The sequence below is a fragment of the Macaca mulatta genome, chromosome 19, assembly GCF_049350105.2.
Source record: "Macaca mulatta isolate MMU2019108-1 chromosome 19, T2T-MMU8v2.0, whole genome shotgun sequence".
NCBI classification, from domain to species: domain Eukaryota; kingdom Metazoa; phylum Chordata; class Mammalia; order Primates; family Cercopithecidae; genus Macaca; species Macaca mulatta.
In genome coordinates, this window is record NC_133424.1 from 51,176,041 (window position 1) to 51,203,714 (window position 27,674).

General features: G+C 39.3%; 1 protein-coding gene across 17 annotated transcripts; it reads right to left on the reverse strand.

Annotated features, from left to right (window-relative positions):
• Nucleotides 1–346: 346 nt before the first annotated feature.
• On the reverse strand, nucleotides 347–22,849 carry LOC701034 (uncharacterized). 17 transcript variants are annotated; one of them, XM_077982823.1, is made up of 6 exons: nucleotides 22,807–22,849; nucleotides 16,338–16,391; nucleotides 14,680–14,806; nucleotides 12,769–12,864; nucleotides 7,985–9,655; nucleotides 347–1,526 (listed from the first exon to the last, which is right to left on the reverse strand). In XM_077982823.1, the coding sequence occupies exons 2-6, from the start codon at nucleotides 16,344–16,346 to the stop codon at nucleotides 1,459–1,461; spliced, it is 1,971 nt and encodes a 656-aa protein (XP_077838949.1). In that variant the 5' UTR covers nucleotides 16,347–16,391; nucleotides 22,807–22,849; the 3' UTR covers nucleotides 347–1,458. The 17 variants fall into 17 exon arrangements, with proteins under 17 accessions (XP_077838949.1, XP_077838950.1, XP_077838946.1 ...); XM_077982824.1 differs by having other exon boundaries at nucleotides 22,719–22,849; XM_077982820.1 differs by lacking the exon at nucleotides 347–1,526 and adding an exon at nucleotides 21,917–21,997 and having other exon boundaries at nucleotides 5,095–9,655.
• Between the last annotated feature and the right edge of the window lie 4,825 nt (nucleotides 22,850–27,674).

Below are 27,674 nucleotides of genomic sequence, written 5' to 3' on the forward strand. Positions count from 1 at the left end.
TACTGTGGTCTTCAACTCCAGAACTTACATTTGGTTCATTTTGTCATTTATCCTTATTGATTTTCTTTATTTGATGAGACATTATCTTTACATTTTCCTTACTTCTGTGAATATATAATGGCTAAATTGAAGTTTTTGTCTATTAAATATGACACCTGTTCCCTGTCATAGGCCAATCTGTTGCCTGTTTTTTGTTTTGTTTTGTTTTGTTTTGTTTTGTTTTAGACAGTCTTGCTCTGTTGCCCAGGCTGGATTGTAGTGGCATGATCTTGGCTCACTGCAACCTCTCCCTCCTGAATTCAAGCAATTCTTGTGTCTTAGCCTAGTTATAGGCATGTTCTACCACACTTATATTTTTATTTTTAGTATTTTTGTATTTTTAGTAGAAATGGGGTTTCATCATGTAGTCCAGGCTGGTCTCAAAACTCCTGAGCTCAAGTGATCTGCCAACCTTGGCCTCCAAAAGTGCTGTGATTACAGGTGTAAGCCACTGCACCTGGCCTGCTTGCTGTTCTCCTGTGTATAAGTCCAAGTTTCCCATTTGTTTGCATGCCTTCATTTTTGATTATTTTCCTAATAAGTAGACATATTAGGAAACATACTGTAGTGATTTGCCTGTCCCCTCTCCAGAGCTTGTTCTTCTTGTGGTTTGCTTGGTTATGTATTTTGTGTTTTGGCTATTTTAGTAAAATCTGTTTCCCTTTCCCCTTGCAGTGTGAACTATTTTGTGTTGTTCCTCAGCCTTAAACATATGCACAGTTACCCTGGTCTGACAATGGTTTTAAAAAGGAGTCTCTTTGACTATCTTTCCCTATCTCTCTGTTAAGATGACTGCCTCTTTGGTATTATTTCCAGCCCACTAGGCTCCACTGCCTTCTATCTGGTCACTCTATTGTTTTCAACATTTCCTTGGAGCACAAATTATTAAGCAGTTTAATATAATTTAAGGCAGGGCTAGTTTTTGAGGCCAGTTTTTGAGGTTTCTTTTGACCTTTTGGAGGGCTCCTTAGCTGTCTCTGCCCATGGAATTATCTGATTAAATCCCTGGCCTATGGTTTATGTTGTTGTGTTTACTTTTTAGGGGAGCTATTTGTTTGACACTGTTTCAGATAAATTCCATTCCTTTGGAGAGAGCTTCAGAGCTCTATTCTTATGGACCACCACTCCCTCTGGACAAAATCTCTGAACCACCGTTCAGGGTAATGGGCTGGATGGTAGCCATCTTGTTTTTTGTGTTATGAAACCTCTGCCTTACAAGCAAGTGGAGGCAAGGGCAATCTGGGTCCAAATCTGAGTTCACTGTGCCTGGGTAGACTTTCCAAACTGTGGGTGGGGCTAAGGGAAGCCAAGGAGCCCCAAACCTCTTAGTTGCGTTCACCAGGAATTTAGCCACTTTAACCAAGAGGAGGTGATAAGAAACCCGGGAGGCGTGCCCCTCCTGTTGATATATGACAAACCTCAATTGACAGCTGCAGCCCCATCCTCTTGGCAGCATCCACCCACAGTGAAGCTTCTATCAAATTGAGCTGTAAAGAGTAAAAGGGAGTCGGTTGTATCTTAAACACCACAAATTATCTTACCAAGTTCTTGGTTCTTACCAAATGTTAGTAGAATTTCTTGATATTTCATTTCCTATATACTCTTTGGACACTTTCAGACCTCAAATGGCAAGGTTTTTATACATTTTTTTTCCAGTTTTACTAGAAAATGAGTTTGCAGAGCCCCACATCTACCATCCAGAAGTGGAACTACATATAGTCATTTAACAATAGTTTAGCATTTTCTGTCATCTCATTCTGGAGAATCATAGATGTGGCAGAAATACATATTCTTGAAGAAAAAAATATGTCTCCCTCACAGGTACTGTGATTTCAATAGGGTGTGGGATAAGTACATGACAACATGCATGAGATAGATACTCTGTTCTCTATAGCTCTGTGCTTTTGAGTTACAGAACATAAAAGATATATTGATAGTTATTACTTTTAACATGTCACAATCTAGTTGTAGCATTTAAGATTAAATTTGGTTGTAAAACAGTAAAATTGCCCCAAATTAAAGTGAATAAAAGATAATAAAAGTTCATTTCTCTGTCATTTATTATGGATGTAAGCCTGATATTGTGGCCTTGCTCCAAACCAATCATGAATTTTACCATTCTGGCATCAGAATGGAATGAACACTCAGACTTATACAGAACTTGGAAGAATAGTAAATAATTCTGGATACCCTTCACCCAGATTTCTCAAATATTAATATATTAAGCCAGTGTGTTTTAAGAGGTTTCCAGAATTGCCAAAATATTCACTTATATCCTACTTGCCATAAGTTGTGTCACATGACAACACCTTGGAGAAATAACTGCAGTCCTTATTCTAGATAGTCATAGCCAACTGTTAATAAAAATTACTGGTTCTATAATCATGAAAGCAGGGTAGAATGGATATGGGGGCCTAATAAACAACAGATCCTGACCCACTGAGGAATCCATGGAGATGGTTTCACTTTGATCAATTACAAATGAAGACAGTGAATCCCTAGAGACCACAACTTGTGCAGAAGACACATGGAAATGGAACGGGATTCTGGAAATTAAGACACATAGGTCCATTATCCTTCATACCCCAAGCTGGATGATCACAATACTCTATAAAAGCATGACAGAAATCTTGTGTCTACTTCTTCTTCTTTTCTGGGGAGTCTATGAACATTCAAGATAACATCCATCACTGACTATTCTAAAACAAGTTTTACAATGCTGCTCAGAAACACCATGACAAATTTGAATTGGAGCAATATCTCCAAAAATGGGATGCAGATTAATGTATCATTTCAGCCAGGCCTTAATAGGAGATAAACTTCTCAGCTATCACCATACATAAAACACTATAATTCAATAAAATGCCAAATGCAAAAAGAGCAGATCATAGAAATGTAAGTTGAGAAAAATCAGAGTGAACTTCTGCCTTATGATGACATTTTCAACTCTGAAACTATTAAAATAACAAAAGCAGCATCTTTTTTTCCATACCTGTAACTGCCACGTGTATGCACAGCAGCCAGATTTTTTGGTCTTTAATGCTTTTTTCCTCTAAAAGGAACCAGGACTCCCTAAGAGGGTATTAAATCATGAGTTGATTCCATGACTCAGGACAAGAGGCATGGGGGACATGAACCAACAAACAGGATCAGTCTAAAACATCTTCTTACGGCCTGAAAACAATATTCCTTTACAACATCAAAAGAAAAAAATAAGAAGTAAAAATTAAAAATGTAAATGAATTCCTACTGGCCACATTATGTCAATTTGAGCATAAATAATCATAATTACTACAGGTGCTCCTCAACCTATGGTGGGGTTATATCCAAATAAACCCATCATAAATTGAAAACATCATACACCATATGTGTATTTATGACCTACAATATTTTCAATTTAACAATGGGTTTATCTAGATATAGCCCCATTTTAAGTCAAGGAGCATACTCTATGTCTTAGTCCATTTTGTGTTGCTATAAAGGAATATCTGAGGTTGGGTAATTAATAAAGAGAGAGGTTTATTTGGCTCACTGTTCTGTAGGATTTACAGGAATCATGGTGCAACATCTGCTTCTGGTAAGGGCCTCAGGCTGCTTCTACTCATGGCAGATGAAAAGGGGCAGTGTATGCAGACATCACATGGCAAGAGAGGAAGCAAGAGGGTGAGGAAGGAGGTGCCAGGCTCTTTTGAACAACCAGCTCTCACAGGAACTAACAGAGTGATAACTCACCCCCAATCCAGAGAGGATATTAATTTATTCATGAGGGATCTTTTCCCATGACCCAAACATCTCCCATTAGGCCCCACCTCCAACATTGGGATCAAACTTCAATATGAGATTTGGAGGGGACAAATATCTAAACCAGAGCAGCATATCACTTTTGTACTATTATAAAGCTGAAAATTAGAAGTCAAACCATTTTAAGTTGGGGATTACAGGTGTGAGCCACCGTGCCCGGCCATGATTTTTAAATTTGTACATACTTGGCTTGTAACTTTAACAAATATATTAAAGTGTTTTATTATGTTTGCAAAGGGACTCTGACTTCCAACATAGTACTGCCAAGATGGCATGATGATAGAGTTTCATTGAAAGGCTGCCAGGGATTTCTTTTATGACAATTCTTAATGATACTGCCGGGATGTGCAATGACCCATAAAGGAGTTATGCTAGGTTAATACCTAGGGAATCTTTTGATTTCAAAGAAAAAAGTTCAAGAGAATGAATAGAAAAAAGAAACTGGAAATAAAAAATAGGGACATAAGATTTGAAAGCCAAGTTTTATATAATCTTGTTTTATAAGTTGTATATCATTGAAATATCAATACCTGAAAAACACTTGGAAAATTACAACTTATGATTATAGATGCAATTAAGTGGTTAAAGATAGAATTAAGTAGTCTATCAAAAGAATAATCATCTGACCAGGGTATACTCATAGAAAGAAGAAAGCTATCAATATAAATTATCACTTTATAGATTTTTTAACACAATGGAATAAAATCACAAAGGATTATTCTTAATCTTAAAAAAAATTAATGTAATTCATGATGCCACAATGGTATCATGTTTTGTTTTGGGTGTTTTCTGAGACGAAGTCTCACTCTGTCGCCCAGGCTAGAGTGCAGTGGCGCAATCTCAGCTCACTGCAACCTTCACCTTCTGAGTTTGGGTGATTCTCCTGCCTCAGCCTCCCAAGTAGCTGGGATTACATGCATGTGCCACTACGTCCAGGTAATTTTTTTATTTTTAGGAGAGAAGGAGTTAGTTAGTCTCGAACTCCTGACCTCAGGTGATCTGCCCACCTTGGCCTCCCAAAGTGCTGGGATTACAGGTGTGAGCCACTGCTCCCAGCCCAATGGTATCATGTTTTACAGCTTGATTTAAAGGGTTTTTTATTTTTCAGTTTATCAATAGCTCATGTACCAGCCATGGGATAGGTGCTGGTATAAATGCTGAACAAAAAAAAAGGTTCCAGACAATCTTGGCTCCCTGCATAATCCGAAGGGTGCCAGTTTTGTACTGAGTACAGTGTCAGCCATATCACACAAGTTGAATTATGTTGACACTTTAATGGCATTCATTTCTCAATAGTCTATTTCAAATTTCATTTTGTATTCAATCCAGGGCTTAAATAGACATGACTATAAATTTTCAGAGATGACAATATCTCTCCATAGATTACTTACCCACTACAAACCAAATCTTTACAATGGACTTATGGCAGTTACCAGCTTACCCAAATGATCATCCCTAGTTTCACTAACGCAAGGACCTGTACGTAAATGTTTTCTGACAGTACAATATGACATACAAATAACCTACAAAGTATTCTTCCCCAAAATGTTTAATCTAGACCTAAGAAAGCCTCTGGACTTACATTCCCTTGTACAGAAAATACAACCAAGAACAAGGTTAAATGACACTATAAAGAAAGAAATCAAAACACGTAGCCGACAACATTTCTGACCTACTCAAATCAATGTATTTTGTTTTAAATGAGGAGAAATGTTCTAGACCAGTGGCTCTCTAACTCTGGTTGGTATCACAGTCACAAAACCTGGAGAAATAATAAAAAACAGAGGCCCAGGCTTATAAGCTAGGGCTACACTTCTCTAGGTTTACTAAGTTCCACAGGTGATTCTGATACCCACCATAATTTGAGAGCATACCTTCATGGGGTTTCCATGCTACAATACACTAAAGAGAGATAACCAAATGCAATGCAGAATCTGCAATGGATTCTCCTTAGAAAATGAATAGCTGTAAAAGATGGTTTGCCAGTCAATGAAGAAATCTGAAGATGGAATGATATTATAGAATTATGAATATTTTCCTTAAGGGTAATTATGGTACTATGGTTATATGATATTGTCTTTATGTTTGGGTAACACACATGCTGATGTAACAAGTGGTAAAGTGTCATGATGTCTAAAACTTATTCTCAGTGGTCTAAAACTTATTCTCAATGGTACAACAAATATACAAAAAATAAATGTGGCAAATTGTTAACAATTTTGAATCTAGGTGGGGGGATATGGGTGTATATTTTACTATTCTTTCCAAACCCGCAACAATTATCAACTAGGTTCACCATATTTTATGGGCAGGATTTATGGTATCCCCAATTACACTAGTAACATCAAAAAACACTGGTCACAGATCACCATAATACATATTAACAATAAAAAAAGTTTGAAATATTATGAAAACTACCAAAGTGTGACACAAAGACATGAAATGTGCACATGCTGTTTGGAAAATGGTGCTGATAGACTTGTTCACTGCAAGGTTGCTGCAGACCTTCAATGTACATAAAATCCAGTAACTGCAATGCACAACTAAGCAAGTATGCCTGTATCCAGTAAAATATTTCATGGGCAGTAAACTGTGAACATGGCAGCTACTCTACATTCCTCACATCAATAACTTTCTCACCAAAATTACCTCCTTTGAACTCTTAAGTCATTTAGTGTGGCTATAAAACATCCCACATTCCTTACACTCAAAGGAGTTCTCAGCAGTTTGAATACTCTGATGTTGAGCAAATCCCAGGCCACAGTGAAAGTTCATCACACATTCTTTTATGTTCACAGGATTTCTCATCAATATGAATTCTCTGGTGTTGGGCAAATTTTTCATACACAGTGAAGGCTTATCTATACTTCTTATATTCATTAAAATTCTATTATGAATTTTTTGATGTTGAGTAAGCAGATCATTCACAGTAAGGGTTTGCTCACATTCTTTACATTCATAGGGTTTCATGCCAGTATGAATTCTGTGATGTGCAGAAAGGACTGAACTAAGTCTAAGGGTCTTCCCACATCCTTTACATTCACAGGGTCGCTCACCAGTATGAATTTTAACATGTTGAACAAGGCTTGAGCTACAAGTAAAGGTCTTTCCACATTCTTTACATTCATATGGTTCATACTAGTATGAATTCTTTGATGTGCAGTAAAGACTAAGCTAAATCCAAAAGTTTTCCACATTCTTTACACTCACAGGGTTTCTCAGCAGTATGGATTCTCAGATGTACAGTAAGTTCATAATTACTGCTAAAGGCCTTTTCACATTCATTACATTCATAGAGTTTCTCATCAGTATGAATTTTAATATGTTTCATAGGTTTGAACTATGACTAAAGGCTTTCCCACATTCTTCACATTGATATGGTTTCTTACCAGTATGAATTCTCTGATGTACTCTAAGGTTTCTACCACTGGTAATGCATTTTCCACATCCTTGACATTCATAAGGGTTCTCACGAATATGAAATCTATGATGTCCACGAAATTGGTAATTATATTGAAAGGCCTTCCCACATTCCTTACATTCAAAGGTTTTCACCCAAGTATGAATTTTCTGATGTTCAATAAGTTGCTACTGATGTCTGAAGGCTGTCCCACATTTCTTACATTCAAAGGGTTTCTCACCTGTACAAGTTTTTGATGCAGAGAAAGTTGTAGGTGAAGTCTAAAAGCCTTCCCACACTCCTTACATTCATAGGGTTTCTCACCATTATAAACACTCCGAGGTTGAACAAGGTTTGAGCCATGATTAAAGGCCTTCCCACACTCCTTACATTTAAATGGCTTCTCACCATTATGAATGATCTGATGTCCAGCAAGCTGTGTCAGAAGACTAAAGGCCTTTCCACATTCTTTACATTCAAAGGGTTTCTCACCAGTATGAATTTGGTAATGTTCAATAAGCTGGTAATGATATCTAAAGGTCTTCCTACACTCCTTACATACAAAGGGTTTCTCACTGGAATGAATTTTCTGATGCTGAATAAGGTTTGAACCACGATTAAAGACTTTCCCACACTCCTTACATTCATATGGTTTTACACCAGCATGAATACTCTGATGTTGAACAAGGTTCGAGACACGATTAAAGGACTTCCCACATTCTTTACATTCAAATGGCTTCTCACCTGTGTGAATGTTCTTATGGCGATTAAGCTGGGTGTGAAGACTGAAGGCCTTGCCACATTCCTTACATTCAAAGGGCTTCTCACCAGTATGAAATTTCTGATGTCGAATAAGGTGCATATGAAGTCGAAAGGCTTTCCCACATTCCTTACATTCAAAGGGTTTCTTTCCAGTATGAATACTTCGATGTTGATTAAGATTTGAACCACGACGGAAGAATTTCCCACATTCCTTACATTCAAAGGGTTTCTCACCTGTATGAGTTTTCTCATGCTGAGAAAGTTGTAGGTGAAGCCTAAAAGTCTTCCCACACTCCTTACATTCATAGGGCTTCTCACCAGTATGAATACTCTGATGTTGAACAAGATTCGAGCCACGATTGAAGGCCTTCCCACAGTCTTTACATTCAAATGGTTTCTCACCACTATGAATGTTCTTATGTCGAGCAAGCTGTGTCAGAAGACTAAAGGCCTTCCCACATTCTTTACATTCAAAGGGCTTCCCACCAGTATGAATTTGGCAATGTTGAATAAGTTGGTAATGATATCTAAAGGCCATCTCACATTCCCTACATACAAAGGGTTTCTCATTGGAATGAATTTTTTGATGCTGAATAAGATTTGCACCACGATTAAAGCCTTTCCCACACTCCTTACATTGATATGGTTTTACACCAGCATGAATACTCTGATGTTGAATAAGGTTTGAACTACGATTAAAGGACTTCCCACATTCTTTACATTCAAATGGTTTTTCACCTGTGTGAATGTTCTTATGGCGATTAAGCTGATTGAGAAGACTAAAAGCCTTCCCGCATTCCCTACATTCAAAGGGCTTCTCACCAATATGAATCTTCTGATGTCGAACAAGCTTTGTCAGAAGAGTAAAGGCCTTTCTGCATTCTTTACATTCAAAGGGTTTCTCGCCAGTATGAATTCGGCAATGTTCAATAAGTTGGTAATGATATCGAAAGGTCATCCCACATTCCCTACATACAAAGGGTTTCTCATTGGAATGAATTTTTTGATGCTGAATAAGATTTGAACCACGATTAAAGGCTTTCCCACACTCCTTACATTGATGTGGTTTTACACCAGCATGAATACTTTGATGCTGAGTAAGGTTTGAGCTACGATTAAAGGACTTCCCACATTCCTTACATTCAAACAGTTTCTCACCTGTGTGAATGTTCTTATGGCGATTAAGCTGGGTGGAAAGGCTAAAGGCTTTTCCACATTCCTTACATTCAAAAGGTTTCTCACCAGTATGAAATTTCTGATGTCGAGTAAGTTGTATGTGAAGTTGAAAGGCTTTCCCACATTCTTTGCATTTGTAGGTTTTCTCTCCAGTATGAATACTCTGATGCTGAATAAGATTTGAACCACGACTAAAGTGTTTCCCACATTCCTTACATTCATAGGGTTTATGTGTATTATAAATAAGAGAAGCATAAGTAGGCATTTCTTCATAGCTGATGATCTTCTGATTGATATATCCTTCTTGATGTCCCTGTAGTCCCTCAAATCTACTTCTATATTCTGAGTCATTTCTAAAATAAAAGGCCTCAAGGCCAAGTGTTTTACTTATTTGCTTTATAACACGTTTGGGTAAATTTATTTCAAAAATATCATTTTCTGGAGATATTTTTTCAGGTCCATGTTTTGACTCCAAATCTGAAAGAAATGAAGAAGGCAAACATATTTTATTTTCCTATAACACACATGCATACAAAATCCATTAAACAAATGGCCAAAGTATAAAATATAATACTTTCAGGGAAGGGATCTGAAAAAGAAAAAGGGTGCCAATAATGAAGAAAGTTTATGTAAGATGGTGGTATACATAAGGGAACAGGTTAACTTTGTCAAATTTAAGTGTGAATCAAAACCATTTGGTGAACTTAATAAAGATATTGATATTCAAGCAACTCAGATGTACAGAATCAGAATTTTTAGTGAAAAAAACTGTTTTTTGTTTGTTTGTTTTTTGGGATGAAGTTTCACTCTTATCTCCCAGGCTGCAGTGCAATGGCACAATCTTGGCTCGCTGCAACCTCCACCTCCTGGGTTCAAGTGATTCTCTTGCCTCAGCCTCCAGAGTAGCTGGGATTATAAGTGTGCCACCACACCTGGCTAATTTTTGTATTTTTAGTAGAGATGGGGTTTCGCAATGTTGGCCAGGCTGGTCTGGAACGCCTAACATCAGGTGGGTGGCCTCCCAAAGTGCTGGGATTATAGGTGTGAGCCATTGAGCCCAGCCTGTATTATTATTATTATTATTTTTAAGAGACAGGGTCTCTGTCTGTTGCACAGGCTATAGTGCAATGGCATGATCATAGCTCACTGCTATGGGACTATACTAAACTAAAAAGCTTCTGCACAGCAAAGGAAACTATATACAGAGTGAATAGACAAACGAGAGAAATCATCTCCAAGCTATTTCTCTGACAAAGGACTAATATATAGAATATACAAGAAAATGAAATAACAGCAAAAAAAAACCTCCAATTAAAAAAGTGGGCAAATTATATGAATAGACATTACTCAAAAGAAGACATACAAACAGCCAAGAGAATATGATAAAATGCTTAACACCACTATTCATCAGGGAGAAATGCAAATCAATACCACAATGAAATATCATCTTACCCCAGTCAGAATGGCTACAATTTAAAAGACAAAAAATAACATACCTGAGAGGATGAGGGAAAAAGGGAACTCTTATATACTGTTGGTGGGATATAAATTAGTACAATCACTATGGAAAACAGCATGCAGATCTCTCAAAAAACTAAAAATAGAACTACCATATGATCCAACAATCCCACTACTGGGTATTGATCCATAGGAAGAGAAATCAGTATATCAAAATGATACCTGCACTTGTATGATTGTAGCATTATTCACAATACCAAAGGTATGGAATCAACCTAAGTGTCGCCCAACAGACAAACAGATAAAGAAAATGTGATATATACACAATGGAATACTATTCAGACTTTTAAAAAATGAAATCATGTCATTTGCAGCAACATGGAGGGAATTGGAGGTCAGAAAGACAATATCAGACCAGGTGCAGTGGCTCACGCCTGTAATCCCAGCAATTTGGGAGGCCGAGATGGGTGGATCACCTGAGGTCAGGAGTTTGAGACCAGCCTGGCCAACGTGGTGAAACCCTGTCTCTATTAAAAATACAAAAATTAGCCAGGCATGCTGGCAGGTGCCTGTAATCCCAGTTACTCAGGAGGCTGAGGCAGGAGAATTGCTTGAACCCGGGAGGCAGAGGTTGCAGTGGGCCAAGATTGCACCACTGCATTCCAGCCTGGGCGACAAGAGCGAGGCTCTGTCTCAAAAAAAAAAAAAAGAAAGAAAGACAAATATCATATGTTCTCATTCATATCTGGAGGCTGAAAAAAGATCTCACAGAGGTAGAGAACAGAATGATAGAAACCAGAGGTTGGGAAGGGTGTGTGGTGAGGGGTGGGGGATGAAGAGGAGTTGGTTAATGTTACAAACATATAGGTAAATAGAAGGAATGACTTCTAATGTTCATTAGCAGAGTAGAGTGACTCTAATTAACAATAATGTATTGTATATTTCAAAATAGCTAGAAGAAGACTTGAAATGTTCCTATCACAAAAAAATGATAAACACTCCTCTGGTGGATTTGATGGATACCTCAAATACCCTGACACTTGCTCATGACACATTCTATACCTATAACAAAACATAATGTGTATCCCATAAATATGTACAAATATTGGGTATCAATTAAAAATGAATAAATAACTCTTGAAGAACTTCCCACAATCCTCACAATGATAGTCAAAAACCCTGTATGATACGACTCCGGCCTAACTCTCAGACCTCTCTTCCTGCTGTTCCATCACTTACTCCACCTTCGTGTTACCTGCTCAGTCTGACTAGAATACTCTCACCTGGACACACAACTTGAACCCTTACTTCCCATCTCTATGCAAGCATGCCCACTTCAACACAGGCACCCTGAGCACCCAAGTTCTGCCATTTCACTCCATCACTCCTATTTCCTTGTCCTAATAGTACAATTCTCTGGCATTCCTTATATATTCATTTGCTTACTTGTTTGAGGCATGTCTCACAAACTGCTGGTAAAGTCCATGACAGCAGTGACTTTCTGTCTTGTTCATTACCTGTACATTACAGTACTGACAGAGCCAAGCACATGCCTTCTAGGAATGTACACTCAATACATAATTACTGAATATGAACACATTTCTTAGTGAAAACACATATAGAAATCTAAATGCAATAGCAGAGTTGGAAAGTAGCTGGATCCAAAATACGTGTTAAAAGTTTACACTGGGGACCAGGAGAGTGTACACTGGGGGCCAGAAGCATTGGCTCATGCCTGTAATATCAGCTACTTGGGAGGTTGAGGCAGGAAGACTACTTGAGGCCTAGAGTTCAAGATCAGCCAGGGCAACATAGCAAGATGCTGTCTCTTAAAAAATAATTTTAAAAACTGTTTAAAGTTTACGCTGGGAAAGAAAGAGGAAACTCACTCCATTAAAAGAGGAAGAAAACACCAGAAATTAGGTGATTAGTAAATGATGAAGTTCCTTGGGGATAGCTCCTATAGTGATCTTATTTCCTTGCCAGGTCTTGGGCATTTTTATCCAACGGGGGGACCTTGGGTCATTGAAGAAAGTTTTCCAAACCACATCTCAGGGATGTGACTCCTGTCTGAGCACATGGGCTGCCCAGGACAATGATGGCTTCCCCCTGCCTGCTTTGCTCTCACTTACCTGGATACCATCTGCTTGTTTCTTTCCTTACAACAATCCAGGGCTCTTTCTCTTGCTCTAGTAACGTAATCACATCTGGCTTAGAAATGGAACTTCCTGCTTAAAAGAAATAACACGTGTAGAATTTTTTTTAATATAAACATTTTTTTGAAACTCTGAGACCTAGTTAAACTTATAATAAATTACAAGCCTAAACAATATTGAGAAGAGACTCCAGATAAGAGAGGATTGAGGCCGGACGCGGTGGCTCAAGCCTGTAATCCCAGCACTTTGGGAAGCCGAGACGGGCGAATCACGAGGTCAGGAGATCGAGACCATCCTGGCTGACACGGTGAAACCCTGTCTCTACTAAAAAATACAAAAAACTAGCCGGGCGAGGTGGCGGCGCCTGTAGTCCCAGCTACTCGGGAGACTGAGGCAGGAGAATGGCGAGAACCCGGGAGGCGGAGCTTGCAGTGAGCTGAGATCCGGCCACTGCACTTCAGCCTGGGCGGCAGAGCGAGACTCCGTCTCAAAAAAAAAAAAAAAAAAAAAAAGAGGATTGAGTAAGGGATCGACTATGTTTGGAAAAAAAAAAAGGGCCGGACGTGGCGGCTCACACCTGTAATCCCAGCACTTTGGGAGGCCGGGGCGGGTGGATCACAAGGTCAGGAGATCGAGACCATCCTGGCTAACACCAAATGAAACCCCGTCTCTACTAAAAATACAGAAAATTAGCTGGGCGTAGTGGTGGGCGCCTGTGGTCCCAGCTACTCGGGAGGCTGAGGCAGAAGAATGGCGTGAACCCGGGAGGCGGAGCTTGCAGGGAGCCAAGATCGTGCCACTGCACTCCAGCCTGGGCAAGAGAGCAAGACTCCATCTCAAAAAAAAAAAAAAAAAAAAAAAAAAGGACTTTCATTTAAACTAATAGAAACTTATCCTTCAAGAGGAGGTATAATTTAGTGGTTGACAGCAGGAACCTTCAAGCCAGATTACCTGGTTGAAATCCTGTCTCTGCCATCCACTAGTACTGTGACATTAAGCAAGTCACTTGAACTCTCTGTCCTTCAGTTTTCCCAACTCTAAAACAGGAATGATAATAATACCTGTTTTATAGGATTGATACTAATATTAAATAAGATAATATATGTAAAATACTTCTAACATTCACTGATATGTAGTAGCACAAAGTTAACAATTATTATGCTTATTGTCATTATTTATTTTGCATCCTTAGACACTTACAGCTCATTTTAAGAATTTTCACCCCACAGAAAAGCATACATTTCATGGCCTGAAACTTTCAACTACAAAACAAGTAACAGAATGTTTGTTGACGGAAATGGAATACATTGACTTTAGTGCTAAATGAATTCTGTGAACCCAATATGTAAATTGTTGAGGCTTTTGTTTTGTTTTGTTTTTTGAGACAGTGTCTTGCTCTGTTGCCCAGGCTAAAGTACAGTGGCATGACCATGGCTCTCTGCAGCCTTGACCTCCCAGGCTCAAGCAATCATAGAGGCTCTTTTGATAGAAAAACTCAACACACTCTTCTCCTTATAGGTGGGCCAGAAAAACAAAAACAAACAAGAAAATCTACAGTAATTCTGAGGTCAAACATAATATGAAACCCGGTTATTGAACAATATCATTCAACGAATATACAAGATTTCAAATTCAGCCCCATGGTCATGAAGCGAGAGAGGGGATTACAGAGACGACCAGCATCATGGAGGAGGCCACTGTGGAGTAGGCAAGATGCAGGGGCTCCAGGGAGGTGCCTATTTTCAACCCAACAAATCTCAATCCATTCCTTTGGGAATAAGAAGAAGGAATCCAACTACCTCTTAAAACACAGCCCTAAAATTCATGGTGAAGAAAGCTGATATTCCAGAGAACAGATGCTAAATTAACTGGGGCAGATGACCTTACCCAGTGAGATCAGGTGGCTGTAGTTCTCCAACATCACGTCCCTGTACAAGGTCCTCTGATCAGGCTGCAGGCACTCCCACTCCTCCTGAGAGAAGTCAATGGCCACATCTCTGAATGTCACTGATCCCTGAAACCACAAACACATGTATTATGGTGAAATTGAAGAAAATTGTTTCAAGACGAAAGGAGAGGAAGTGAAGGATTAAACTGCAATAAAGGAGCAATATGGAAAATTGAGGAGTGCCTACACATTCTTCAAGAATCCTGCTGCTGGCCTGGCATGGTGGCTCAGGCCTGCTATACCAGCACTTTGGGAGACCAAGATGGAAGGACCGCTTGAGCCCAGGAGTTTGCAAACAGCCTGGGCAACATAACAAGATGCACTCCCCGCAAAAAAAAAAAAAAAAAAGAAAGAAAGAAAGAAATAACTGTCGTGGTGGCATGTGCGTGTAGTCCCAGCTACTTGGGAAGCTGAAGTGGAAGTATCGCTTGAACCTGGGAGTTCAATGCTGCAGTGAAGTGTGATGGCATTACTGCAGTCCAGCCTGAGCTACTGAGTGAGACCCTGTCTCAAAAAAAAAAAAAAAAAAAAAAAAAAACAAGGTAGTTGCATACAACTGAGGAATGCCCTTAATCCTCAAGCTCATTGTGGTATCCGATGATAGCAAAAGGATTTTTTCTTGTCAATGACAACTGATTTTTATAAGCTGCCTGAAATTCAAAATAACTAACATATTAGATTTAGTCATTGTTTTCTATTTATACATTTAAGATGGTCAGAGTCTCTAAGCTTTTCCCCAATTCAGAGAATCTGTAATCACCTACCACTCATGCTCTGAATAATCTCCGTTACTGCCCACTGTCCTCACTGATCACTTTCTTAAAAGCCTCATAAAGCAGATCACCTTGTCACACTTGCAGACTGAGGCCACTTGCTACGGAATTCGACCTTAGCTACCTGGAAAGCTCCAGTCTGTGGAGAAGTTTCAAGGTGTTCCCAAGTGTGGTCAAATGCAACAATCATCTGTAACTTATCAAACGCACAAGACCGTGTGTCCCTGTGGGGACCGACTCCTCCACTGTTCCAACATTCTTTCTGACCAAGGACTGAGCTCAGAGCACAGACTGAATAACCAGCTCAAAGAAAACATCAAAGCCAGTGGGAAAACAGAGGTATCAATAGGAAGAGCGCTGACCTTTATTTTTTGGTCACCAACCTTCACTGTAATGGGACAAACTGGGGTGTAAGATATTGGATGCTGGCCGGGCGCAGTGGCTCACACCAGTAATCCCAGCACTTTGGGAGGCCGAGGCAGGGGGATCACGAGGTCAGGAGATCGAGACCATCCTGGCCAACATGGTGAAACCCCATCTCCACTAAAAATACAAAAAATTAGCCGGGAGTGGTGGCAGGCACCTGTAGTCCCAGCTACTCAGGAGGCTGAGGCAAGAGAATCGCTTGAACCCGGGAGGTGGATGTTGCAGTGAGCCGAGATCACGCCACTGCACTCCAGCCCGGGTGAAAGAGCAAGACTCCATCTCAAAAAAAAAAAAAAAAAAAGGTGTTGATCCTTAGGTAAGAAGCTTCAGGTGAAATAATAAGTCACCTAACCTGAAAGTCACCGTATTTCAAGAAGAAGAGAGAACTACCAACTTACATGGACCATGTTTCTAGAATTACAAAATTGGTCAATCTTCCTCGGGCTTCTTCCCTGGAAAACAACAAGAAACAAAAGGCCATAAGTCAAGCTCTGTCCCAAAGCACTAGAGCAAATAACTATTTTATTCTCCATTCCTATTTCTCAACTACTCCTGTTAACACGCACACTTCCCCGCCTCCCACATCACTCCCTTTTCCCCTACACACACTCTCTCACAAATAAACTGGCAGTGAACAGGTGGAGTGTGGATGAAACCAAGCTCTCGCCTACATCCCAGGGAACCTGCGGCAGAAGCATGATTGCCCAGCACAGGCATTTCAGCCTTGAAGTTGCTCAAAAGACACTCTAGCAGGAGGGCTTCCAGCCAGTCCTCCAGTCTGGGGATACCTATCTTGGCTTAGGACTGGGCCTCTGATCCTGCTGTAAGCAATCCTCCTCCCCTAGCCCCACCTTTCAGAGCTGAGAAGGGATTGCGTCTCCAATCCAGAACCTCTCTGTGAACTCAGGATTGGGTGCAGTGGGGCAAGGCATGAGAACTGGAAAGGATATAGACAGAATTGCATGGGCAGTGTTCAGCATTCTGAGCTCACCAAAAGCCAGCTGGTTAAGTACAGTTCAGAATAGCCATGTAATAGAATACGAAGTAATCATTAAATGTTCTAGACATACAATTAACAGAAAAATCAGGTTACAAAGCAGGATAGACAATATGATTACATTTGTAAAATATATGTATAAATATTAAGACTAACAGACATCAATAGAAAAAAATTTAGACAGGTGTATGCATGCTAACAGTACTTATCTCTGTGTTGTAGCCCCAATTTTCTTCTTTTTGCTTAAGAGTACTTCATAATTGTGACTATGCCCAGGCATTAAGTTGGAATATATAATTATATTCTCTCACATACACACACATATATATACACACACATACACATGTGTATGTATCTGTATATGTACATATTTAAATGTACATACACATTTTTTTTTCCTGTGAGGAAATTGTTCTCCAAATTAGATGAAAGACACCTTTTATTTAGACATCTTCCTTTCAACTTGGGGACAAAAAAAGGAAACTCTACTGAGCTCTTGTTTTTATGTAATAAGTTTGCATCCATTATTTCCCAATTCTTGACCAACACTAAGATGTCTATGTTTTTCTATGTATGTTAGCACAATTTCTAAAACAAAAAATTGCCTACAAATCCCCAATCAATGTCTTGTATGCATTAATGATGGTCATATTTCTACATCCGAATTCAAAAATAAAAATAAAACGGAGTTATCAGAGAGTACTTTTAATCATAAAAAACAAAAAACTGAGCCTGTCATGAGGATCAACAGAAAATATTAATGTGACTATAACAAATAACATCAGCTAGTTCTGACATCCTTTAGCTGTATCTCACCAATATAATTAGACATTTTCATTATCAAGACTCTTCTCTGAATGAACACAATGCAGATACGTGGCATCTGGAAACTACATGAGAAAATCTGTGGAATATACATCATCATGCTTGGGTTCCCTTCTTCACCAAATAACTCATTAAAATACCACTTTGTATATAATTCCTACAGAATGCCTTACAAAAACCCTATCTTAGTATATGGGATTCATATACATGTAACATTTTCGTGAGCATTATTGTTCATAGCATGAATACTGCTTAATGGCATATCAAATATTTCTTTCCATAATTCTTTATAGACATCATTTTATTAGCTGCATAATACTCTATCACTTGAGTCTAGTATAATTTGCTTAGTGATTTCCATATTACAGGACACTTAGTTTATATGAGATCATTTACAGTGTCATTCCAGGTATCACAGTCTTTTGATTCTAGACTAAGGTTTTTCACCCTAGGCACTACTGACATATTGTGGTGTATAATCCTTTGTTGGGGCTGTGGGGAAGGTTATCCTATGCACGGTACAATGTTCAGCAGCATCCCTGACCTCTGTCCACTAAATCTAAGTAGCACCTCCCCCACAGTGTGACAACCAAAAGTTCTTTTTTTTTTTTTTTTTTTTGAGACGGAGTCTTGCTCTGTCGCCCAGGCTGGAGTGCAGTGGCCGGATCACAGCAAGCTCCGCCTCCCGGGTTCACACCATTCTCCCGCCTCAGCCTCCCGAGTAACTGGGACTACAGGCGCCGGCCACCTCACCCGGCTAGTTTTTTGTATTTTTTAGTAGAGACGGGGTTTCACCGTGTTAGCCAGGATGGTCTCGATCTCCTGACCTCGTGATCCACCCGTCTCGGCCTCCCAAAGTGCTGGGATTACAGGCTTGAGCCACCGCGCCCGGCCCAAAAGTTCTTAAACATCATCCCTGCTGAGAATCAATGTTCCATCTAGATCAATGGATCCAAGCCTCATGGGTCACATACAGTTTTGAAAGTCTTGATATGATATACTATTTCTCCCTCTACATTGATACATTTCCATAGTACTTCAATATATTATTTCAAGAGCTTTGTGGTCCCCAAGAGCATAAGTGGAGTTACAGGAACTCAGGTTAAGAATTTCAGTCCTACATTCTTTACAGAAATAGAAAAAAAAAAAATCCTAAAATTTGTATAGGACCACAAAAGACCCCAAACAGTCAAAGCAGTCTGGAGCAAAAAGAACAAAGTGGAGGCATCAAACTACCTGACTTCAATATATACTACAAAGCTACAGTAACCAAAACAGCCTGGTACTGACATAAAAACAGACACCTAGGCAAACGGAACAGAATAGAACGCCCCAGAATAAATTCATGTGTTTACAACCAACTGATATTTGAGACAGGTACTGAGAACATACAATAAGGAAAAGACAGTCTCTTCAATATATACTGTTGTAAAAACTGGGTAGTCATACACAGAAGAATGAAATTAGACCCTTTTCTCAAACCATTATACAAAAATCAACTCTAAATGGATTAAAGATTTAAATGTAAGATCCCAAACTATGAAACAAATAGAAAAAAAATATGGGGAAAGCTCCATGACATTGACCTGAGCAATAATTTTTTTTTTTGGAAATGAGGTCAGAAGCACAGGCAACAAAAGCAAACATAGACAAATGAAATTACATCAAGCTAAAAAAGCTTCTGCACAGCAAAGTGAAGAGACTACCTACAGAATGAGAGAAAATATTTGCAATAATGTATCTGATAAGGGGTTAATATCCAAAATGTGTGAGGAACTCAACAGCAAGAAAACAACCCAATTAAAAAATGGGCAAAAGACCTGATAAACACATCTCAAAAGATGACATATAAATGGCCACAGTGTATGAAAAAATACTCAACATCACTAATCATCAGGGAAATGAAATTTAAACCTACAATAAGATATCACTTCATATGTATTGGGGTGGCTATTGAAAAGACCTAAGTTAACAAATGTTGGTGAGAACGTAGAGAAATGTGAACCATTGCACACTGTTGGTGAGAATGTAAAGTGACACAGACATTATGGAAAACAGTATGGAAGTTCTTCAAAAAAATTAGAACTAGAACTACCATATGATCCAGCAATCCACTACTGGGTATACATCCAAAGGAAATGAAATCTGTATGTCAAAGAGACATCTGCACACCCATTTTTATTGCAGCACTATTCACAATAGCCAAGATATGGAATCAACCTAAGTGTCTATCAATGAATGGATAAAGAAAATGTGGCATATATATACAATGGAAAACTAGCTATAAAAAAAGGGAAATGCTGTCATCCCCAACAACATGGATGAACCTGGCGAACATCATATTAAGTGAAGTAAGCCAGGCACAGAAAGACACATGATCTCACTCATCAGTGGAATCTAAAAAAATGTTTATATAGGCCAGATGCGGTGGCTAACACCTGTAATCCAGCACTTTCAAAAGCAGAGGCGAAGGCCGAGACAGGCGGATCACTAAGGTCCAGAGTTCGAGACCACCCTGGCCAACGTGGCGAAACCCTGTCTCTACTAAAAATACAAAAATAAGCTGAGTGTGGTGGCGCACACCTGTAGTCCCAACTACTTGGAAGTCTGGGGCAGGAGAATCACTTGAACCCAGGAGGCAGAGGTTGCAGTGAACTGAGATTGCGCCACTGCACTCCAGCCTGGGCAACAGAGTGAGACACTCTCTCAAAAAAAAAAAAGAAAAAAGTTGCTATCATAGAATTAGAGAAGAGAATGCTGTTTACAGGTTGGGGGTAATATGGGTGAGGGAGGGAAGGAGGTGTTGGTTGGGGAAATGTTGGTCAAAGGATATCAAATTTCAGGAAGATAAGAGAAATAAGTTCAAGAAATCTATTACACAACAGCATATCTACAATTAATAACTATTCTGTAGTCTTGAAAAATTCTAAGAGAGTGGCTATTAAGTATTCTCACCACAAAAATGATAACTATGTGAGCTAATGCATTGCTAATTAGCTAGATTTAATCATTCCACAATGTACATATACTATAAAACATCATGTTGCACACGATAAATACATACAATTTTATCTGTGAATTTAAAAAGAATTTCTGTCCTAGATCATTTGAGCAACTCATTTTCTTACTATGCAAGCAGCAATCACAATGAATTACACATTCCCAATGCTCCTGTCCTATAGACAGTCAAGGGAAATGACCTAAAATGGCCACACAAAAACAAAACTTAAAACATTAAACATTATTATTATATGCCTAGCACTGCTCTAAGAGGCTTTACAGTATTCATTCATTCTAATGTTCATTACAAGTCTGAGAAGACCAGAAACAGACAGAACAAACATTCCAACCCAGATACTCTGGAGCCACTCCCCTATTCTTAACCACAATAGTGTACTGCCTCTCACAGTCCACACACGCAAATAGCCCAAAACGCAAGTGAAATTGCCAAACCTCAGAGAGATCTGGCAGTAATTACAATGATAATCTCATGGACTCTCCCAAACAAATCCTGACTCTTGATACCAATTTCTGTGCAATCACTTTCCAACTCCTGAAAGCCTCACAGAGGAAATCACCCAACCATCTCCATTCTTCCCTGCTTTGAAAAGGAGACCTGTAAAGACAATCAGATACCCGGTGTGCGATTCCACAAACTAATCTTCTTACCAAAGCAGAGTCTAAAATAAAGCGTTAATATAAACCTCTGGAGGACTATTTTTATACCAGCTTAGAAGAGAGCGCACAGGACGGTGTGAATGATTTGCCAAATGGTTCTGTGAATATTAAGTGTAAAAGTGGGGAGAGGGCGGGGCGGGGGCGACACGATGGGAGGGGGCAAGAATTAATTTGCATATTCTCCTGAAATTCACTAAAAATTTACAGGAACTTCTTTTTTTTTTTTTTTTTTTTTTTTTTGACGGAGTCTCGCTCTGTCGTCGCCCAGGTTGGAGTGCAGTGGCGCGATCTCGGCTTACTGCAAGCTCTGCCTGCCGGGTTTACGCCATTCTTCTGCCTCAACCTCCTCTGCCTCAACCTTTGAGCAGCTGAGACTACAGGCGCCCACCACCACGCCAGGCTAATTTTTTTTGTTGTTGTATTTTTAGTAGTGACGGGGTTTCACCGTGTTAGCCAGGATGGTCTCGATCTCCTGACCTCGTGATCCGCCCGCCTCGGCCTCTCAAAGTGCTGGAATTACAGGCGTGAGACACGGCGCCTGGCAGGAACTTCTATACTCTGAAATCAAAAACGCATGTCTTAAACAAATACAAAGCACAAACTCACCCTTGACTTAAGTGTGCAGCAATAACGCTCTCATCCTCCTACCGGTCCTTCTTTTGGATAATGGTACGACTGGGAAAGGATACGGCAAGCGTGAGACTCTAGGCTTTTCTTGGAGCGCAGACTAAGTTTGAAAGCACCCTCCACGGCCACAACTGCCCTCACTTCGTACGAAATGAGAAGGAAATAAAAGGAGGAATCGGTCCGAATTCGAAGCTGGTTCCTGGAGACAGATATCTGAAGGGATGCTGGGTTCTCAACATGTAGCTGCCCTCCTGGGGGACTCTCAAGAGACACTTCCAGCTCTCAAATACCCACCCCGAGTCCAGATCTGCGCCTTCTTATGCAAAGCTTCATTCTCGGCTCAATATCTGACCTCCCTACTGGGGCAATTCCTCTGCTGCAGCCTCCGCAGCTTTGAAGGGGAAAGACGGAGGAAGCAGCAGGAGCCTAGTACCACTGCACAGTGACACTCACACAGCCCCAGCAAAATGCACGGCGTCCACAAGCCCTCCCGGTCCTGTGCACAGGGCCTCACGCACACACTCACACAGTCCCTTCCGTCACTCAAGATCACACAATCCCCCTCGTCTGATGCCCGCGCACACGCACGCCTAGGGATCTGGCAGATTCCGTCTGCCTCCCGGGTTCCTCTGAGCGACTCGCTCTCGCCCACCCGCACTGCCGGGTCGGTCAGATTCGAGTCCCAGTCCACGAAGACCTCCCTTAGCCACCGATTTCTTCTTAGGACGTGAAGACCTTACCCAGCTAAGTCGTCAACCCCTGGAGGCCGGAAGTGGAACCGTTAATTCCGGTGCGGTGGCCTCTGGGAAATGCAGTCCTGAGCAGAAAGCGCCTCAGAAGCCTTGGGCTCTAGTCAGTTCAGGTTGATCCCAGCATACACTGGAGGCTTCTAAGAGAGCCGAGCCTAATGGATTTGTGGGAGTTCCAGACCGTGGGGTGCAGAGGTTGCGGCCCCGGGCGAGGATCCCCGTCTGAGAGAAGCGTTGCTCTTCTCGGTGAGTCAGTGTAAATTACCTTTTCTCTCCACGCAGAAGAATGCAAATAAGCAGAACTTTTAAAGAAGAATTTAAAGTAAAATTACGTCAAGATGTAGCTGCTTTGACCTCTTCGTCTCAGATCCCAGCATAGGCTTCCACTTTGTGCTGTTTGAAGGGACTTAGGATAAATTTGAAAAACTTGAACTAAAGAAATGGTTGGAGAGGCCGGGCGCGGTGGCTCACGCCTGTAATCCCAGCACTTTGGGAGGCCGAGGGGGGCAGATCACGAGGTCAGGAGTTTGAGACCATCCTGGCCAACATGATGAAACCTCGTCTCTACTAAAAATACAAAAATTACCTGGGCGTGGTGGCGGGCGCCTGTAATCCCAGCTACTCGGGGGGCTGAGGCAGGAGAATTGCTTGAACCCGAGAGGCGGAGGTTGCAGTGAGCTGAGATCACGCCACTGCACTCCAGCCTGGCGACATAGCGAGATTCCATCTCAAAAAAAAAAAAAAAAAAAAAAAGGTTGGTTTTACTAGAAGAGGAAGTGTGGTTTACATGAGAGATTTCAGAATCAAATATACTTGATTCTTAAAGACAATCTTCCTGTTATCTGGAGAGAAAAACGTGATTCAGGATGGCATGGAAATGGATAAAAAAGTACACAGAGAATTACTTGCCTTATCTTGAAGGATGAATAATTAACACATTTTCTTAAAATAGTCTAAACAAATGCCAAAGGGGGCTTGTTTTTTGTAGGAAGAGCTCGATTTCACTGTTGTAATCTAGCAAAATTTAACTTTCAAAATGATTTTTGTAGTTTCCTATGCTACATAAGGAGGAAACATGGAATAATAAAGAGTAAAATGTCTTTTCATTCCCGACTGTGACAGAAAACAAATAGCAAGATAACAAACTTAACTCTACCAATAATCACATTAAATGTAACTGGTTTAACACCTTAAGAAGGTTGTCGGGTTGGATGTTTTTTTAAAAGTCAGACCCAAATACGTGCTACCTACAGGTAATACTTTAAATATAAAAGCACTAATAGGTTAAGAATAAAATGATGGAAAAATATATACCATCCTAACACTAGTCAAAAGAAAGCTGGAGTGGCTATATTAAAAACAAAGTGACTTCAACAAAAAGACTGTATCAGGGATAAAGAAAGTTACGTCATAATAATGATGAAGGATACAGTTCTCCAGTGGAATGAACAAACCTAAATTATGCCCTTAATAATACAGCTTCTAAGTATGTGAGTAAAAACCTGTTAAATTAATAAAGTGACAGACAAATCCACAATTACAATCAGATATTTCAACATATCTCTCTTGGTAATTGATAGAACTAACACAGGAAAGCAACAGGGTATAGATTATCTAAACAACATATCAACCTGCTTGATCTCATTTACACTTCTGGAACACTCTTCTCAAAGACAGTAAAATTCATCTTAGGTGGACAGGGGACACTTACCAGCATATACCATATTCTGGGCCATAAAACAGGTCTCGATAAATGGGTAAATGGACTCAAGTCATACAAAGCATGTTTTTGACAAAAATGGAATTAAATTAGAAATCAATAACAGCTCACTATATATTGTTCAAAGTAGTAAAAATTTGAAAATGTATGAATACTATGATAATTGAAATTCTATAATGTTTGAAAGTTTCCTTTATGAATCATAATTTTCTGTTATATCCTAAAGGGTAAACAATAACATATTTGCATTAAAACAAAATAATGTTTTGTAGTAAGGAAAAAATTTTAAGCTATCTATACTGACTATACATTAAAGAGCAGAATAATTATTTTTGGTATATATTCCAATGCTTTAATCAGTTGCTTAGCCAGTATCACCGTATTTTTAAGGACATTTTTTCAATGCAGTCTATTATTTTTAAACTTTGATAAAATTATATGCACTCTTCAATGTTGGACTTTATGGTTAATAAACTTAAAATTATAACTACCTTCAAAAGGCACTTCTCTGAACACCATATCTTTTAAATTGAGATATATACTCTGCATATACTAAGGTAATCAGAAGTCTTAGAATATATCCAATGAAATGGAAGATATCCTCATGAGTATTGTGAATATGGAATACTAGATTGCAAATATTTTAGCAGTTGTTGTTATTTTGCCTTCACAGTACATCTCTATTTTTTTTTTTTTTTTTTTGCCACTTAGTCTAGGAAGGGTACATTTATTTAAAAATTATTCCTAAAGCCAAACAAATTGGCTCAATTTATGATACCTTTGAATGTTAAGCCAAATTTAGGTGTTACAGAAATATAAACCTTCTCAATAGAATTCCATTCTAGCACAAATTGTAAATGTATCCAGTTAAAAATGGGAGCACCATCAAAAGACTACTGCCATAGCTGAAGAAATTCCTATGCAAAATTGAAGAATTTCAAAATTAAATCCTGTATATAATATGTTATTTCATTACTTCATTCAGCTTCTTCCTTAATTTGTAGAACTAAATCCCATTGTCTTCATGTTGGCAAGTTCTGACAACTGAAACTCTGTTGAATTTCTATACTGAATAGTAGTGAGGATAGATGATATCACTGTTTTGTGCCAAATCACCAGAATCTTAAACAACCAAAAGGTCAAATAACAAATAAAAAGAGAATTTAGAAAACATTTTAGATAAATACAAATAAAAACACATGTTACTAAAGTTTATGAGATGCTTACTACTCAGGGAAAAATTTATAGCTCTACATGCGTATATAAAAGAGGAAAGATGTCAAATCAATGACCTAACTCTATACATTTAGGAATTAGAATATGAAAAATAGAAAAAAAAAAACCAAAGTCAGGAGACGAAAGGAAATAATAAAGATAACAGGGGGGTTAGATTAAATATAATAGAAAAATAATAGAGAAAATTTACAAAATTAAAAGTTGGTTCTTTGAAAAGATCAAAAAAGTGGCAAAACTATAGCAGGACGGCACAAGAAAAAAGAGAAAACACCAAAATTACTAAAGTCAGAGCTGAAAGTGGAGACATTACTAACCTTACAAAAATGAAAATGATCATAGAAAAAAATGATAAACAATTGTATGTCAACAAAATAACCTAAATGGAAAGGAAAAATTCCTAGAAACACACAAACTATCACTGACTCAAGAAAAAATAGAAAGTCTTAACAGGGAGTGATGTCAGCAAGATAGCAGAATGGAACTTTCCAGCACTTAGCTCTCATAGAAACATCAATTTAAGCATCTATCTATGCATGAACAAACTTTCACAGGAGCTAAAGAATCCAAGTTGCTCACTCAGAGGGGATGGGAATGAAGCAGCTAGTAGACAACTGTCTCTGAGATAGCACAAATGTTGGATTTAGCAAATATCTGAAAGCAACTATTTTAATTATGTTCAAAGAACTAAAACAAGCCATATGTAAAGAATTTAAAGAAGAGTATGGCCGGGCGCGGTGGCTCAAGCCTGTAATCCCAGCACTTTGGGAGGCCGAGGCGGGTGGATCACGAGGTCAGGAGATCGAGACTATCCTGGCTAACATGGTGAAACCCCGTCTCTACTAAAAATACAAAAAACTAGCCGGGCGTGGTGGCGGGCGCCTGTAGTCTCAGCTACTTGGGAGGCTGAGGCGGGAGAATGGCGTGAACCCGGGAGGCAGAGCTTGCAGTGAGCCGAGATCACGCCACTGCACTCCAGCCTGGGAGACACAGCGAGACTCCGTCTCAAAAAAAAAAAAAAAAAAAAAAAAAGAAGAGTATGACAATAATGTCCTGCCAATCAGAGACTATCAATAGAGAGATGGAAATTATTACTGCAATGAAAGCACTAAGTAGAAATTCTAGAGTTGAAAAGTACAATAACTAAAATAAAAAATTCACTAGAACTCAATAGCAGATTTAGCCCGAAAAAAGAATTCATAAACTTGAAAATAGGCCAATAAAATTATGCAGTCTGAAGAACAGAAAGAAAAAAAGAAGAAATAAAAATGAAGAAAGCCAGGCATGGTGGCTCACACCTGTAATCCCAGCACTTTGGGAGGCAGAGGCGGGCAGATTACTAAGTCAGGAGTTCGAGACCAGCCTGGCCAATATGGTGAAACTCTGTCTCTACTAAAAATACAAAAATTAGCTGGGTGTGGTGGTGGGTACCTGTAGTCCCAGCTACTCAGGAGGCTGAGGCAGGAGAATTGCTTGAACCTGGGAGGCGGAGGTTGCAATGAGCTGAGATTCCACCACTGTACTCCAGCCTGGGTGACAGAGAAAGACTCCGTCTCACAAAAAAAAAAAAAAAAAAAAAAAGAAGAACGCCTCGGAGATATGTAGTATACCAAGAAAAACACCATCATACATATGGCAGGAGGGACAGAAGGAAAGAAAAAGGAATAATGCTTGAAAAATAATGACCAAACTCTTTGCAAAGTTGATCACTCACACACACACACCCTCATATACTTAGAATACAAAATGTGAACACACTCCAAGAGAATTGCAGATAAAAACTTAAAAACTATTTGTTGCCAGTAGACAGTAGACTTTCATAATAAGAAATATTAAAGTTCTTTGGGATGAAAGGTGACACCAGATGGTAACTTGAATCCACACAAAGAAATAATGAGCAGTGATT